The 17,863-nt window shown below is 42.4% G+C and overlaps 2 protein-coding genes across 3 annotated transcripts; both read right to left on the bottom strand.

The window, feature by feature from the left end:
• Positions 1–772: 772 nt before the first annotated feature.
• On the bottom strand, positions 773–12,697 carry cfap52 (cilia and flagella associated protein 52). Its single transcript, XM_070986513.1, has 14 exons — positions 12,483–12,697; positions 11,925–12,124; positions 11,609–11,745; positions 11,351–11,479; positions 11,034–11,133; positions 10,795–10,911; positions 10,271–10,371; positions 9,922–10,092; positions 8,695–8,843; positions 8,441–8,586; positions 7,463–7,614; positions 6,576–6,678; positions 1,455–1,566; positions 773–1,105 (listed from the first exon to the last, which is right to left on the bottom strand). The coding sequence occupies exons 1-14, from the start codon at positions 12,541–12,543 to the stop codon at positions 924–926; spliced, it is 1,860 nt and encodes a 619-aa protein (XP_070842614.1). The 5' UTR covers positions 12,544–12,697; the 3' UTR covers positions 773–923.
• A 298-nt stretch (positions 12,698–12,995) lies between these two features.
• LOC139336765 (zinc finger protein ZFP2-like) lies at positions 12,996–17,591 on the bottom strand. 2 transcript variants are annotated; one of them, XM_070971000.1, is made up of 3 exons: positions 17,503–17,591; positions 15,722–15,779; positions 12,996–15,361 (listed from the first exon to the last, which is right to left on the bottom strand). In XM_070971000.1, the coding sequence occupies exons 2-3, from the start codon at positions 15,768–15,770 to the stop codon at positions 14,256–14,258; spliced, it is 1,155 nt and encodes a 384-aa protein (XP_070827101.1). In that variant the 5' UTR covers positions 15,771–15,779; positions 17,503–17,591; the 3' UTR covers positions 12,996–14,255. The 2 variants fall into 2 exon arrangements, with proteins under 2 accessions (XP_070827101.1, XP_070827093.1); XM_070970992.1 differs by lacking the exon at positions 17,503–17,591 and adding an exon at positions 17,248–17,399.
• Between the last annotated feature and the right edge of the window lie 272 nt (positions 17,592–17,863).

Raw genomic sequence — 17,863 nt, 5'->3', positions numbered from 1 at the left:
GAGCAGCTCTGGATATCAATGGGGATCCAGCATCTTTCTGTGCTATATTCACATTCTAATCACCTGAGACTTAATTTCACAGCTCACCAGTACTAAAGATTGAATTTGGTGGGCCAGATGTGCTGATTTATTGAAACAGATAGTCAGAGCTCCTCCAATACTTCCATAATTTTCCTGATGCTCTTTTCCCAGCATTGTTGGGACACACGGTACACCACTGTGCTAAGAAAAGTCAAACTGTGGCTCCTCATGCGTCTTCCTTTTTCTCTGGGATGTTTTGCTGCCTTGGTTTATACTGCAGGTTTGCCATTTCACATTTTTTTGGGAAGCAGGGGCAACTTATTAATTATTTAGAGTGGCCATTTTGAACAATAGTGCAGAGAATGGGTTCAGATGAGAGACAGTCAGAGAGGCTTTCTGTTGCACGTTGCCTCCCTCTTTAACCAGAATCCTTCAGGGAGTCTCCAGTGATAGATTAGCTGACAGCAGCCATGTGCTTAATCGGCCAAGAATCTGGCCCTCCTGCTTGTCTCTCCAGCCAGCAGACAGAACAATCATATCTGTAAATTTAATGTGCTGTATAATACAGCCTTGTTTTTACATATTCTGGTTTCATCTGCTTTGGGGATAGGATTTAGGATAGGATAGGATTCCCACCTATATTCAGCTCCTCTGTGGAATAACCACTTAAGAGACTACACTGCTCAAGAAGTGTAATCTTTCCACTTTTGTAGAAATTGTCCTTTGCCCAAAAAAAGCCAACAGTCTCATATAGTCACTGAAAACATTTATTTCCTTTGGTCAGAGTGTTTATGCATTCTGTCATGTGATAATGTGTAATGATGAAACACTGAGGGACTATTCATTTCAGTATGGGCGTGGTGTTTCTCGATTAAACATTTCTGTGGCTTCTGCGTGTCACATTAAGAGGGAGATGGGTGAGGGAACCTCCAGCAGAGAATGGCTCCGTCTGCGCTGGTGCTGATTAGGGTCCTGTTGTTGGAGCAGAGCTTGACGCCAGTGATGCTGCCATTGTGAGCGACTCCTATGTGGGTTACTACGCCTTCCATGTAGTCCCACACCTTCAGCAGCTTGTCCTCTCCTCCTGCCGTGAAAAATGCGTCCACAACCCGAGAGAAGTTTGAGCGAGAGCGTGCATTATAAGGTCAGCAGAGGAGATGCAAACACACTCAAGACAGATATGAACATTTAATAATACAGTTCTTTAAATAAGAGGCACTCACAGAAAAATATATTCCCAGAAAAAGACAATCATGCTTTGATCAGCAAGAATAAAAGGATGACAATCTATATATTGAGCGCTTGTGTCGCCCAGAGAATTTGTAGATTTCTACTCATTTATTTTCAGCTGAATTATATTGATAGGAAAATCATTAAAAGGAGCACAGCAACAACACACAGTGAGAAGCAGCAGATGGGTAATGGGCCATTACCTGTCACAAAGTGCCTGCCATCCTCTGAGATGTGCATGCCATTGATAGCCCCAGACTGCGAGCCCTCCAGCTCTCTGATGGCCGAACCGTCATACACGTCCCAGTAGGAAACCTGCAGTTGGAAGTTAAGGCACAGAAACCCTGAACTGTAGTCTCAGGTATCAAAACACACATTAGCACATCACTGCTATTGTTTACAGAGGAGCCGATGTCCAAGAGGGAAGGAGATTAAAACATGTGTTAACTATGCATGAACTGTCTCTTTTATTGAATCGCCAAGGATGCATCATGAATACACATAACCTTTTGATCTTTCTTCTGCAGTTCCATTGGCTTAGTGTACACAAGATGCAGCCGAAAGCATCTCTATGCTGTTGTGCTATTGTTCTATAACATTATCATCTGCTATTAGTCCATATTCTTTGATTACATGCAATATGTGACCTCAAACTACCTTTACTGCTCTATTATTCTTAGTCTGTATGGAAATGTGCAAACTCTATTGTTAGTTCTCTCCAGGGTGGAAGATGTATTCAGATCCTTTACTTCGATGGTAAAACTAGACTGTGAAAATACTGCACAACAAGTAAAGGTCCTGCATTCAACACTTCACTTAAGTATCTAAGTATTATCAGCAGAATTTACTTAAAGTATCAAAAGTAGAAGTAGTCATGCTGCAGTGAACAGTGCAGTGCACTGCAGTGTTCTATGAATATATCTGGATAAATATTACTGCTAAATGATTGTGTGTGTTGTATTTTACTGCTGTAAATGTTTAAACTTGTACTCATTCTAACTATTTTATGTACTGTTGTGTAGTTTAATCCACAGCAATGTATCATGTTTTCTAAGATCATCTTAAGTTTGCAGTATCACTGTGTACTTAGTTACATGCCGCTACTGCCTCCTGTGGGAACCCCATATCTCTAAAAAGTCAACTTTTACAGCTAATCAAAGGTTTTTTTTCTCAACCCATGAAGGTTTATTAGAAAAAAAACTCATTTAAAATGACCAAATTTGGAGATACATGATTTTCTCTATGCGGCACGGTGGCGCAGCATGTAGTGCGCGTGCCTCACAGCAAGAAGGTCGCCGGGAAATGGAAATACTCAAGTGAAGTGCAAGTACCTTGAATCTGTGCGGCACAGGACTTGAGTAAATGTACTTAGTTACACGCCGCTACTGCCTCTCACATACACACCTACTGAAACCACATTGCTGATCTAAATGAGATTTAATCATCCCTTGAGCTTTGCGGCTGTCAAAGTATCACGTTTCACAAAAGACAATTGTTAGCTGAAGTTATTTATAGCGCAGGCAGCTGAAACATCACAGAACCACCCACCACCGAGGACCCTTTCTTGTTATTTATATGACCAACCTGATTACATCTTAAAGGTTAGGTGCTATAAATGTAACAAAAGGCTTGAAATCAGTCTTCTGAGTCATCCTGTATGAGGGAGATTCTGACAGAGGGTTTAGTAGCAGACCTTAGCACTGATCTCAGTCCCTATGTGTGTTTAAAAGTCCAGGAGCTAATTTAAAGTCAGCAAAATGAAGGCTGAACAGAACGCACTTCAACGTCAATCAAGGGTTAAAAGCAGTACACACCAGAGATCTAATTACTGAAAAATCTCTATGTATTCTGACTGTAATGCTGCTAAAGAAGTTTACTGTTGGACTAAACTAATTGAAATCAGACGCAGCATTACATAAGTTGGTTATTTGTAAAAGTCCATGGTACACAGAGCTGCTCAGAAGAAGCCCAACATTTCTAAGAAGAGTCCCTGAGACAGGATTTCATTCTCTGCACAGGCTGAGGCTATAATGCATTAAAGGAAGGGAAATGTAATCCCGCACAGACATATCAAATACTGTTGGTTTTTATGGAATGAAAGAGGAACAAAAGGCTCAGGGAGAGACAAAAAGAATTGTATTTATAGTTTCAGAACTGTAGAGTGATTCTCTCTGGCCCTTACAAGCCACAGGAACATTTCTGTGGGGGGGTGCATGAAACTGCAGGATTCCTCTGACATGGATCGGTTTAGTCATATGATGTGATGTTATTTCCACCAAATAACTTTGCAGAATGTAATTTAGGAAAGCAGCCACAACCAGAGGGGGAAATGGTTCACTATAAAGAGTAAATAAAAAAAGCTCTGAACTCCGTTCTTATTCAACACTGTATGAAATGACACACGAGGCTTACAGCTGCACTGAAGATGCAAATTCATTCAGCCGAGGTGTGTGTTTCTAAAGTCTTCACCAACATGACAGCACCATCTTTTCAACCAGCAGCAAACAAAGCAGTACCTCTAAGAAGACCACGAATGAGAGACCAAAATTATATTATATGTACAGTTTTTTTGTATATTAGGATATGACCCCCCTCCCCGCCCCATGTCAGCTCTTCCTCCTTGCCACAGTCACAACCGCTCCCCCCTTCCTTATCTCATTTCAGCAGCTTATTAGAGACTCCCACCTGTGTGAGTTGTTTTGGCCCATCTGTGTTCCCTCCACCTCAGCCTGGCAAACTGGCCTAAAGCCACAACATGAGCCACCAGGTAATTAATTACACGCGGCAAGCAATGTCAGTCTCAAACGTCAGGTCTACCATTGGTACTGCTCATCTCAGAATGAAGAAAGACCACAGCCAGAGCTCAGCTGCTTCAGCTACAGACCTCACTGAGTCCTTGTGCAAGTGCTTCCTTTGAAATATGCATTCAAAAGTGCCATACAAAATAATAATGTATTATAAGGAAACCTATTTCGTTAATAACACATGATTCATTATACATATGCAACCCCAACTCCAAAAAAAGACGGGAAGCTCTGTAAAATAAAACAAAATGTGATAATAGTTCATCCTTTTTTGTAAATATATACTTATTCTGAATTTGACTGGGAAAGTAGTGGAATGCTCCAGAAACACCTGTTTGGAACATTCCACAGGTAAACAGGTTCATTGGTAACAGGCGATAGTACAGTATCATGATTGGGTATGAAAGAGGCATCCTGGAAAGACTCAGTCGCTCACAAGCAAGGATGGAGAGAGGTTCACCACTTTGTGAACACATGATTGTGTAAAGGATCTGACCATGGGGCGACTGGCCCAGGAGGTAGAGTGGTCGTCCACCAATCAGGAGGTCTGTGGTTCGATTCCTCACCTCGGCACTCCACATGCCGACATATCCTTCGGCAAGATACTGAACAACCCCCCAAAGAACTGCCTCGATGATGTGCCATCAGTGTGTGAGTTCATACGTACGTCGCTTTGGGTAAAAGCGTCTGCCAACTGACTAGTTGTAACTGTAATTGAAATTCTACTACATGAGCTCAGGAACACTTTGTGAATCTGTTGTCTGTTGTCAGTGGCGTTGCTAGGGTCTCTTGGGGCTCCAAGCAAGAAATCCCTGGGGCCCCCACCCCACCCGTGCATGTTGCAAAAATGTGTTTTTTGCACACATAAATGCACAATTTCTGGGACACTTGAGATGAACACTGAAAAAATAGATTAATGGTTTTCAAAATGAAGTCCAGGTACCAACAGGGGTCCCTGAAAGCCCAGGCTTATCAATAATCGTTGTTGTAAATAAGTGGCCAGGGCCCCCCTAGTGGCCAGGGGCTCCAAACAACTGCCTGGCTTGCCTGTCCGCAAGCCCCGCCCCTGTCTGTTGTCAATAAACACTTTTTTTTGCGCAAATGATTCAATTTGACGCAGTGTCCCAACTTCTTCTTGGAATCTGGGTTGTGCTATGTGCCCATGTGGCCCTGCTTCATAGTCACGACGCACAGAGAAAAGACCTTATGGGGACATCCGGATGGTTCCCTGTTTGATTCCAGCCAGGAAGCTTTGTCTCATGTGATCTTTCTCTCTCTCCCCCTCTTTTGTTTTTCATCTCTCTATACTCTAAAACTATCAAAACAAGACCAAAACAAAAACTCTAAAAATCAAGACTGGACCTGTTGCTGAGTTCATATTGTGCTGTAAGAGTACTTTTTTGGGGAGAGAATTCCCACCATGTAGTGCCACTGAATGCACCATCATCTCATTAAAACGACCTTTCTCTGACCCTCCGCTCCCCTTGTCTATTTTTCTCTCTTGATCCCTCTCTTTTTCTTCACTGGTTCTCTCAGTGATGTGAACTCTCTGCGAATCTTCCCTCAGAGGCATGCTGGGACGCAATGAAGACTAGGAGTAAGAAGTAGAGAGAGAGAGAGAGAGAGAGAGAGAGAGAGAGAGAGAGAGAGAGAGAGAGAGAGAGAGAGAGCAGAGCGTTGGTATTTGTTCTTCCAGACAGAGCGCCTGTGTCCTGGGCTGAGCAGATGGTGGATCTGGCTGGCACTCGGGTGGCACAGGCACATCCGCAGGAAGGCACGAACTCCATGGCACTCCCTCCATCTCTCTCCCCTTCCCTGAATCCCTCCCTCTCACGCTCTCTCTCTCACACTCTCTCTCTCTCTCTCCGCTCACTCAGCGCATCCACAGCGCCGCGTTAATCAGCACAACTTGTCCTCACCTCTCAGCATGCAGGGGAGGCAGCAGTATGTATGTGGCCGGGTTCAAGAGGTGCGGATGAAGTGTATAATCAAAGAAACAAGCATTCCATTCTGCCGCTACGAACTTTTGACCCTATGCACAGAAGTAGTGCAGAGTTGATCAGACTTTTTAAAGGGCTCAATGTTTTTGTCACAGTTACTAGCAGCAGACACAATGGCCTAATTATATTGAGCTGAGAAACAAATTAGTAGCTTTTCAGACTAATCCATGGGCATGCAAGTGTGAGTGTGACTGTGCGAGTCTTCACTGTGCTCCTCTGGGCCGATCTTAGCAGAGCAGCAGGCTTTTCTCTCGTGCACACTGACTGCAGATTATAATAACAATAACAGCATAATGAGACATCTAGATTACGACTGCTGAGTGCCAGTCTCTTTGCACCCTGAGGGATTTTCAATCATTACAACCTTTTTTTTTTTTCCTGTTAGGCATGACTGCTGAGTTTTCTGCACCCACCCATGAATAAAACCAACCACAACAAGCCTTGAGGTAAAGATACTGAGACCACAGTAATGGTATGTACTGGTTCTGCTGAGCGAAAGCATTAACAGCCCGAAACACACCTTTCTGTCAGTGCCACTGGTGATGATCTGGTATTCCTTTGGGTAGTAGCACACCGTCCGGAACATTGTGTTGGCAATCACCATTTGAAGACTCACAAACCGCCTGCAGCAGAGAAATGTAGAAGTGAGAGCAAGATGAAAACAAAAAGAGAGAAGGGTAACTTTCAAAATTGTGGTCGTCTTGTAGTCGTGGAACTGCCCAGTGCAGTTTAATTTTTCCAAACACAAACCAATCTGTATACCTACACACAACTGTTAAATGGTCTGTGCACTCGCAATGCAGATAAAACATGCACACACACCTGCACAGCTTTCTCTGTGGGCACAAAAATAATTACGTCTGTGTCTGGTAATGGTGCCGATCCATTAAAGGCTCTTGCCTGACTAATATTCTTTACAAACCTCAGCTTGCTGGTGAACACACACAAAAAAAGGGAAATCCATGCTACTCTGACGACTACAGTCTGGAAGCATTTAATCCAAAGACTCGTTCATTGAGGAGGAGAGACCGTGAAAAAAAAACATGACCACCGTCAGAGTTTTTTTATTCTCCTCACAGAAGAAACCCAAGGATTAAAGGATTTTAAGCTTTCTTCATAAAGAATGCTCTGGATTTCTTTTCATATCCACTGTACCAGGCAGACACTGATGAACAGCTCCAGCTTTTCTTTCTCATTAAAACTCAGACCTGAAGGCAGCACTCTCTATTCCGTGGCTGTGTGTATCACTTGTTGTTAAGAAGAGTATTTCATGCTATTACTAAAAACAAATGTGAGCTCCCAAAAAACAGTATTTCATACTCTAACTGTTCAACAATAAAGGTTTAAAGAGGAAACATGCCAGATGCGTGGATGCATTGGGTTTGGGTATGCTGATGGTTTACTCACACTATGTCCCAGATGATGCAGGCACCATCAAAGCTGGCAGTGACACACTCTTTGTCGTCGCTCTTGATCTCGATGCAAGAGATAGTGGCTTTGTGCTCCTTCATGATCTCCAGCAGCTGATGGCCACCTGGCAGCAGCTCCCAAACACGCACCTACGACAGGTGAACCACAGGAGATCCCGTTTACAGCAGATATTCATTAAAATATCTCCCATGTTTGTTTCAATGGCTGGTAATGCGATTGCACCATTATGGATACAAAGGCTAATATGAATTGATCAACAGTATGCCTTTCTTCCTTTCTAAATCTGTCATACTGCATTAATCCTGCATGCCACACTGCTCAAAAACACATAAAATGATAATGTGGAGTGCAGGGTGACGCAGCGTGCACAGTATAGTCTGCTTTATGGATTCACTCCTGTGACCATCTTAACTTAAATCCTCCTCGATGATTCACGGCAGATTTTCTCACAAAGAAATGACCAATTCGAATTTCAAGGCTTCGCTTGAAACGTCCACATTTTGATCCTTAAACGGATTTCATCAGACTGAGGCAGAAATTCACAATAAATGACAGAAAAGCACAAACAGCTGCTCAGGAGCAGCTGAGGCACAGCTGTGACAGGAACGTGTCTGCCACTCACTCCAAATGATCAAGCAGGAGATCTTTCCTCCGCTGATCAGTTTGGTCCTTTTAAATATTTTGGTGAAATACGTAGGCTGGGAAACAAGGTTAGCTTACTGACAAATGAACTCAGGAGAATAATCATTCCAGCATGTGGCTTTTTAACTGAAAACAAAAAAAAAAAAGAGAGAAAAAAAAACTGAAAATAGTGCAAGTGTGCAACCAACCACTTCTCATTCACATCTTGGAGGCATTAGTGAGCACCTCAGTTTAAAATGTTACATTATCATGCTGCTTTGTGTTGTCCTGATGAGAACACTGAACATGTTGATCACTGCCATGTGTACTGACTTGCCCCTCTCCCCCTCCGCTGACGATCCTCTTGCAGTTCCTGGTGCCAGCGATGGCTGTCACACCCATCTTGTGTGCGTTGTGAATGATGAGCATGAGCCGGCCACTTTCAGGTGCAAACACGCGAATCTTACCGTCATCCCATGCTGGAAGACAGTGAAATCAAATCAGTCAAGAAGTCAGTTTGACTTGGGAGTTCAAAGTATTTTTAAGCTCTGGTGTCTTATTTGCAGATGTCTCTCCATGAATCCTACCGCTGATGATGCTGTGTCCATCAGCCATGAAGCTCAGGGAGTTGCAGGTCATGTTGGGTACAGTGATGCGCAGCAGCTCTTTGGGCTTGTCTATGTGCCACAGCCTGATGTCCTCCTTAGAGCAGGTCGCAAATAGTTCTGATGTTCCGCTAGCAGAAAAACAGACAAGAGAAATGTGAAATCACAGTTCAGTGTGGGTATAACCATTTGTTATCAAAAAATAAAAAGTGCTTGAGTTAGAGACATTTAAGCAGTTATCCATGTAATTAAGGACATGATGACATTGGATTCAATACATTGCCCACGTGTTTGTACAATATCTTTAAAAGCAACTGTTTTGCTCAGCTTGCGATTGATCAACTTGGATAAGGCAAGAGTGTGTCACCCTCTAGTGAACAGTATGGGGTACTGAAGTCATGCGTTATGTGAGATACATGAGGTTTCAGCTGTTTGCTCAAAGAAAGACATGGAGTTACTCGCACCAGAGGCAAAGGAGCCAATGCCTGCAATGTTCATGATAGCTTTAAGTGAGCCCATCAGCAAAAACACATGCGTTACAATCCCATGGTTGTGTTTGTTTTGTCGGACTACAGATGACACAGAGGACTGTGTCATCTATAGTCCATATATAATAGACATGTATGACTTTAATAGAAACATAGAGAGAGCCAGGGAGCAAACATGGAGTTACGATATGCTGACTGGCTGACTAATGACTGTTGTTATGCAAACAGAGAGCCAGGTCTTCCTCTGACTATCCACCATAAATCTCCGCAGGTCAGCACACCAACTGTAGGTAAACAACAATTTTTGGTGTGTTGTTGACTGCTTGTAAGTACGACCTCAGCATCATAAAAATATTAAATCAAACAACAGATGCTTATATAACCTCAAACAGTCCTATAGGAATCCGGACAGGCAGCTGGCCCCAACACTGTTAGACGTTTGTGGTTCTTGTAGTTCACTGGAAATTGCACCGGCATTGTGCAAGAGGCTCGACTGAATGTTAATCTCCAAAATGTTCTGATTTTAAACAGGGCATCATAAACATCCTGTCGAGCAAGGTGAGTCTTTTGATGAATGATTTATATTTCTTGCCAAATTCAAAAGCTGAAATATGTAAGCCATTTTCCATTTTATTCTCTTTGGTGCGTCTCAGATTGAAATCATAAAAAACACAGACTGACTGATGACTTTGACTTTTCCTCCATTGTCTGGCTCACTTACAAACATAAGGCTATATCCTTGACAGCGCTGTTGTGGCTGGTGGAAAGAAGTTCAGCTCTGAAGTCCTCGTAACTGAAGCGGTACATTTGAGCAGCCTCTGTTCCAACAAAGAACTGTTGGCCCTCTCCCCTTAAAGCAATGGACGTCACCCCCTTTTCCAGCTGGACTTGCCTGATGTGGGAGGAGAGGAAAAAATGAGCTGATAATGAGCACTGTAAAATTAACACATTAAAAAAGTTTACACTACACTGCCATAGCAGTACATGGAGAAAAAACAAAATCTTAGCCACCATGAAATATCACCAAATCTCAGTATGTTTTAATGGACAGACACAGTTGCAGGACTCACTTGAGAGTTTTGAAGTTCATCTTGGAACACAGAGTGAAGGTGCCAGATCCAGAGCCAACAAGCAGGTCCCCAGACTTCAGTATCCTGAGGACAGTGACACCCTGCAAAAAAAAGGCATCATGGATGAGTTTTACTATATATCACTTTTCAACTTCCTAGTCCTTGAAAGACCCTTTTGAGTTTTACCAAATATTGCAGAGCTGCCTGAAAGGAAGCACAAGCTAAAAGCTTGTCAAGTTCTAAATAAAAGGCCCTACGGTAAAGAAACTTATCCACAATAAGACTGATATCAGGAATGACAAGGACATGATCCATTAAAGATGTAAAAGAAATTACAGTGGCAGCTCAAATGAATCACATGGCATGAGTCATTGCATGCATTTCTAAAGGAGTGTTTAATCAGGAATCAGCTCCACATACTCAGCAGGAGACCTGAGTATCACGCAGATGATGAGTGAGCAACAGCTGAAATGTCCTTCGCCGAGCAAAATTAGAAACGTAATGACTCCCTTTGTGTGACCTACCAGGCTGAATTTTGCTTTAACTGGACCACAGTCACTCAGAAGCCCCGTCTTCAGGTTGATTTTCATGATGTCTCCACTTGTGGTGCCACAATAAATGAAGTGATCGTCCTCTGAAATCTGTGTGATAATATAAGAAAGTCAACAGGAGCAGCACTGCCACTACTGCAGCTGTACCACCAATCAGACCTCTGGCAATGACCGTTTGCAAAACTCGGTTGGACTTCAAAATGGCATCATACCTCTATACACCTCACAATCCTCTTCAGCTTGCCCATCTGACACTCTGTGGGTCTGATCTTCCTGTTGAGGAGGTCCAGCTCCCAGACTCGCAATGTTCCGCTGCCCAAAAAGACCAATCACATTAAAACACCAAGAGACTAATACAAATGGTGCACGAACAAGAAGGAATGTGATAAAGGGACATTTTGAAGGTGGCTATGCTGATGAAAAGAAAGTAATTAGATGTGTTGAAATAATGAATTAAGATTTCATGTAAAACCTGCATCCTTGAGTTCACACTTGGTTTCCAGGATGCTAGCAGACACCAGTCACTCACCTCCCAGCAGAAACAAAGATATTGTCGTTTGTGTTGGAGTACTGCAAGGTGAGGCAGTGGCCCGCACTGTGAGCCGAAGCTGGGCTCCCACAGATGGCCTGCTTGGTCTCAATATTCCACACCACTATGCTGAAAACACACAGAAAACACCTCACACACTTAACATGTGCTGCTGAGTGAACTCACTCTCCTCCTGTCCTGATTCTTGTGCTACACAATTGGATTATTTGTGAGTGAGCACATGGACGTGAAGTTAACCTGCCATCATCCTGACCCCCGAGGGACACCAGGTACTTGTCGTTGGGAGAAAAGGCCAGTGCCTCTACCTTTGCCTTGTGGAGCAGCAGTTGGGCATAGATTGTTCGCTGTGCATAGTCCCAGATAATTACCGCAGCCTAGGAAACATGGATATATTGATTCAAAACACTGCATTCCCTGCCATTCCTTACTGTGAATGGATTCAAGTGCACGTTTCGAATACAAAACAATGGGAGACAAATTACACAGGTGTAAAGATGGAAGAAGGTGTTATCAGAAACTTTACATCAGGAAAGTGAATCTGAACTACAGCTACCTTAAAGCCCATAAAGTTGACTTGTCCAGAGGCAATATATGATCCACTTTTGGACACTGAGACACAGGACACATTGTTTGTGTGTCCGTGCAGGAACTCCTGCTTGCCGTCTTTGATTTTCTTAACAATGACTGTGCATCCCAGAGGATAGATCAGGTGCTCTCTGTCAGGATGGACCCTCAGACCAGAAAACACATGCCCTGATGAAACAAAGTGCAGCATTAAGATCGTACATGTTTTCAGGCTGAAGTGGACAAACATAAACTGTTTGTATTGTGATGGATGGTGTCTTGTTTTAAAAGAGTGGATGAGCAGACAGACCGCAGTCACAATGTGCAACTTTTTCCTGTTTAACAGATAACGAATCCAACCTGTGCGGTCTTTGCACGGCTTAAGCTAGTTAACAGAGCTGCAACAATCAGTTAAATGTTATTAATCGCTGACTACGTTGACATTTAAACAACATTTGAAGAGAGAGCTAGCGGTATTCCTTAAAGCTTGTCTCTGAGCAACTTGTAGCTAGCATCGTTACAAGTTAAAGTTAGCAGGAAAACTTACCATTGAAACCAATAACAGCCTCCAGTTCAAGTTGAGGAACAGCCTGTGTTTCAAGAGCCATGGCTGATAAATTAAATGCGTTATCGCTTTATCCTATTATGTGAAAAGAAAGGCCTGCTTTCATCAATTAATTCAAATTTTGCGACAAAAACTGACGCTATCGTTATTCCTCCGAACAGACCTGACACCTTTTCAGCTACTAACACCAAACAAACGTCACCTAGCAACAGCCGGAGTCCGGCCGGCCACTGTCATTGGTCGGTGACACTTCCTCGCTGCCTTCATGTCCCGTTGGAATTTTTCATTCTACAAGCGGTGCACATAAAAACCTGAACAAACAGGCACAGCACTGGCAATTTTTAAATAACTGATTAGGTGATCAAATCTAGAGGGAATAGAAATATCTTTCCGTAAAAAAAAAACAAGGACAAAAACATTCTTGAGACACATTTTCACTGTCTTAACTGTCATCTATGACAGACATCATACACACAATAAAAACATGCTCTACTTGCATTGATGAAGACAGTTTATTGGTGGTTGTGTTTTTTTAAATAAAATAACTTTCTTGAGAGATGTATGTAGCTCAAGGTTCAATTCACATGTTCATGGGCACAACTAAAATACATTTCAGCTCATTAGTTCAATATGTATTTCAGAGTATGGGCCCACTGTGTTGTTACTATGCAGTTAACTCCAACACTATGTAATGTATCTGCTTATTGAGAGTAAACAACTGGGTATGTAGTATGTAGCATCACAAAGAAAATCAATGGATTACTTAAACTACACTATATATAAACTATACAAATCAATATTGAATAAAACTGAATTTAAATATATGAAAAGGATGAAGTTTTATATTTGTTTGAATTTCACACAACTCGTACCTGAGGAAAACTGCTGCTGCACTCTCTCCAGTTCACACCACTGTAAGGTGATAGACCTGCACAGAGAACAGTGTAACAGTACTTTCCTACATAGCATTGACCATTCTGTAAATAACTTGATAGAAGAGTACAAAAATTGGCCTATTTTTGTCATTTAACCATTTATGATGAACTAAAAACAAAATAAAACAAAAAGAAAGTAAAACTTTCTTTTATCAGTTGCAGTAAGAAAATCACTCAGCTCCTGGTATGGACTGGTCAAAATTTATGTGCTTTCTATAGTATTGTTAGACCGAGGTAGCAGATTACATCAGATAAAGTTAACCACCATTAGAAAGCAGACATTTAGTCAAGACTATAGTCTGGCATCTCCATTAATGACACGGTTGCAGCGACTTAGTCAGTATTTTATCTAGGATCAGTTTCTTGTCAAGTATGGGTTTCAGGCCTTCTGGCCGGGCAAGTCTGCTTTGGTTGTGACAGATCTTTTGGTTCATGATCATCTGAATTCAAGCCCAAATCTATCATAAAGGAAGATGTAAAAAGAGCCTCCCCACATACAGAAGTATGCTTAAATTGTCACATGATCTGTGTTGACCCAATGAACAGAACATATCCACGAAAAGCATAACATTAATTTAAGGGTAAACATCACCATAAACATCAATGCCAGAACACTTACCCCCTAGCTTTGATCAACAAAAATACTGGGAGGAAAAAAAAAAAGACTGATATTTTGTGGACAAACAACAAAGCAGGCAGCATGGTGAGTTGTCACAATGCTTCAAAATTAGTTGTCAATGTCCAACAAATTACTACGAATTAGTACAGTTTAGCTTGACTGTGGCTCCAGGAAAACTCTACAAGGACTTCACTTCTATTCTTAACTGCCCGGACACTCAGAGGGTCCTTCAAAGCTCGGTATGTCTTTGGATGCATCCATACACATTTGTTTGTGTGTGTGCGTCCTCCGGTGTCTGCTTAGAGAGTGGCTCCATGAAAACCTGCGGCCACAGGTTAGGCACAGATAGGGTCTCTCTCCTGTGTGCGTCCGCTGATGTTTCGCCAGTGACTTGTATCGTGTGAATGTTGCCCCACATTCATTGCAAATATATTTCTCAGACTTAATATGGACATTTTGTTCATGTTCTTTCATGTTGCCCAGCTGTGAGAAGCCTTTACCACACACGGGGCAGAGATGCGGTTTCTCTCCCGAGTGGGTCAATCCATGAATATTCAAATCCCGCCGAGAATAAAATCCCTTTCCGCAGATGATGCATTTGTACGGTCTTTCCCCTGTGTGCCTCCTCATGTGTCTTTTAAGTCCTTCTGAACGGGAGAAGCAGGTGTCACACAGGGTGCATCTGAAAGGTTTCTCTCCCGTGTGGGAGCGGAAGTGTCGGCGGAGCTCCGAGGCCTTGAAGAAACACATCCCACAGACGGTGCAGCGGTGAGGTTTTTCGGGCTGCTCCTCATGCGTCCTTTCGTGGGCTTTGCAGTGGCCTGACTCAGAGAATCCTTTTCCACAGACCGAGCAGGTGAAAGGCTTCTCCCCAGTGTGGATTCGCTTGTGACGGACCAGTTTGTTCAGTTTACTGAATGTCTTCATGCAATATGAGCACTGATGAGGCACCTTTGGTTTCTTAGTGTGTGTGCGCTTATGTCTCTCTAACTTTGACGGCCTGTTGAACACTTTTCCACAGTCAGGACAGGGGTGCTTGTTAGTCCGACTGTGGCAATTCTGGTGCCGGATCAGCTTCTCTTGTTGTGTGAAACTCTTGTCACAATGCTGACACTGATGAAGAGTCTTAGGCTTCCTCGTGTGTACAGGTTTATGCCTCTCTAGCTTTGATGGTCTGTCAAATACTTTGCCACAAACGGAACAAGGGTAACACTTGTCTCGCTGTTTAGAGTTCTCAGGCTCAGTTTCAGTCGAAGTATCATTGGAATCCGATTCTGAGATCACCTTCACGATGACGTCTCCTGGACCTGAGGACCAATCACATTAAAGAACATCCTCTGAATACTTAACTCAACAAATTGACTGGAAAAAAAAAATCTCAGCAGAATATGATTTCTTTATCGGCGACTAATATTCTATAATAATTAAAATTAACTGAGCACATAGAGGAAACACAAGTGAGGTCTTGGCAGGGAAGAATTCAATGACTGCGTCCAGTGTGACAAACACATGCAACCAATGTTTAGGGTTGAAGGGTGATTTTTACCTCACTGAGTGGGCATTCAATCTTCTGCAGTCTAACACCCCTCAAACATCTTTCAATCACGTGCTGTGCATCAGATAGCTGCACCAATAACTTGAAAATACAAAGAAGCACTGACACTTACTTTCCTCTGAAGATTCTGTTTTAGGGTCAGATGTAGTGTCTGGGCCCATGACCGCAGCCTATTTACAGACAACACATAAACACAAAGATATCAGAACTGGAAGATTAAATCAGCATTGAAGAGCAGTGATTCAGGATTTTTGATCTATATCTATTTTAAAGGTAACAGCGAAAATGCATAATATAATAATGTACAGTTCCCATAGATTTGTTCTTGCTCTTTGTTTTTGAAATATGACCAAGATACATGACGGGCAGGACATTTTACAGCCGAAAAATCTAACAAACTATGTTACTGTCATACTTTTTAAATCACCACAAACTTCGGCATTTCTGCACCACCACGTCTTGTTACTCATCTGCTGTCATATACATCCATTCCAATGTATCAGCAAAAAAACTAATACTAGCTGGTGTATCAGCCTGGTCGATTTAGTGGTCTTAAGTATAATGAATTGAAAGGGTATAAATTTGGTTTGGTTTCAGTGCAACACTTGCACGTTTCAAAATGCACACTGGATTACACATATTTTGAAACTGTGAAATCCTATTGTTAGTAGCCATGCAAAACGTATCTTCATTGAGAGATCACATCTTACAGCTCAGCACATTTTGGCCCGAAGACCCAAAGAGTTGTTCTCATGATGGAGCATAGACGTGTGAAATGCGTGCGTAAAACAATGAGAAATAACGTGTTAACGGCGATTTCAACGAGATCCTGCTACTACGGCATGTTCTGCATGACTGGGTTCAGATAGTTGGCTCAAGCAGTGATTTGTGTGCTTCACATGGGGCATTCATGTCAGATATTAGGCCCTACCATACTCTTAATGCGAGCTGACAACCAGAAATGTGACGATCATGAGGACGCTACAGAGGAGCAAATGATACAAGGCAAACCAGCTGTTTTACTTGTGTTTTTGTTCAGCTACAGTATGTTCCTCTTAAACAGATACCAAGCATCTCTAAAGCAGGGTTAAGCATTCACAAAGCCCCATTGTGGGGTATTTTTTTTATAGCACCATCACCTCTTGATTTAGATACGATTAATATGATACACCATACAGCTTTTTATACTGCTGACTTTTAGGGATCGAACTGCTCGTCAGCAACAGACGAAACAATGCTAAACGTCAAGAAACGTGGTAGACGATACCTGAGCTAGCGTTACAGAGAGCATGTCAGATTGCAAAGTAGTGCTGCTTGAGAAAGTGTCATATGTGGATTATATGATGCATGTCACATCTGCAAATGGGCAGGACAACTGAACTAAAATGGTCTTGAAATGAGTTTAGCATGACCCTGTCTCATGATGGAGAATCCACTGCCGTTGGATGATTTACGCAAGCTATTTTATCACTGAAGAGGCTTTAAAAATGAGCGTACATGACTGTTTATAGCGGACACACATGCACACAGAGCTAGGTAAGGTTAGCTAACTTAGCTAAAGCTAACGTTGTTGTCGCGTTCGCTAACGTTAACAAAGCGTTATAAAAATTTAGCAGGGCACATAAAACTGAGTCCCACCTCTCTGTTAATCCTTAAAACGGAAGCTTGTCACATCTTTTGTCCGTAACTATTTACATTTAACTTAACGTTACTTCACATTTAAAGACAGCTATTCGTAGCCGCTTGTTAAACAAGCTAACTACAGCAGTGTAGCTGACTCCCGTTCGCGTGAGCGATACCTTCAAACGCCATACGTAAGTTCAGAAGTCAAAGGCTTCCGGAGGAAAGTTGTAATTAATTATTACTTTATTTTACTGTTCATGTGGCACATACCTGCTGTGTTCTTTGGCATTAGAGTGATGACAAGACAGTACGCGTAAAATTACACTGAAGAGAAAAATGCGTCGACCAAGTGAAACAGTGACCGGAGATACAGTGGACACATCCAATCATACACTGATTTACAATCAACACTATTCTTTTAATCGCACTAAACATATCTGGCTGTTAACACAAATGATCAAAAGTCAATAAACAAGCCGTTATCCCCGCCCAGAAATGTCTCTTAAAACTTGTAATAGTTCCAACAGCACTAGAACGCTGCAGAGGTTTTCCAGATTGCGTCGGTCGTTTATTTTGATAGGTAAAACCAAGACCCCTGGCCTATGCAGCCAGGCCTAATTTGGGTCAGACT

Source organism: Chaetodon trifascialis, chromosome 2 (genome assembly GCF_039877785.1).
Source record: "Chaetodon trifascialis isolate fChaTrf1 chromosome 2, fChaTrf1.hap1, whole genome shotgun sequence".
Classification (NCBI taxonomy): Eukaryota; Metazoa; Chordata; class Actinopteri; order Chaetodontiformes; family Chaetodontidae; genus Chaetodon; species Chaetodon trifascialis.
Note: the sequence above shows the minus strand (reverse complement) of the source record. Positions and strands in the feature narration are given on the sequence as shown.

What these genes read in the sequence shown, in the direction of transcription:
- cfap52 (XM_070986513.1), bottom strand. Translation starts at nt 12,543, where the DNA reads ATGGCTCTTGAAACACAGGCTGTTCCTCAACTTGAACTGGAGGCTGTT. An exon ending in AAGGATATAGCCTTATGTTT is followed by an intron (nt 8,844 to 9,921) that starts GTAAGTGAGCCA and finishes TTTTTCTGCTAG; the next exon opens with CGGAACATCAGAACTATTTG. An exon ending in TGCATCATCTGGGACATAGT is followed by an intron (nt 6,679 to 7,462) that starts GTGAGTAAACCA and finishes TCTCTGCTGCAG; the next exon opens with GCGGTTTGTGAGTCTTCAAA.
- LOC139336765 (XM_070971000.1), bottom strand. Translation starts at nt 15,770, where the DNA reads ATGGGCCCAGACACTACATCTGACCCTAAAACAGAATCTTCAGAGGAA. An exon ending in AACAGAATCTTCAGAGGAAA is followed by an intron (nt 15,362 to 15,721) that starts GTAAGTGTCAGT and finishes ATTGGTCCTCAG; the next exon opens with GTCCAGGAGACGTCATCGTG.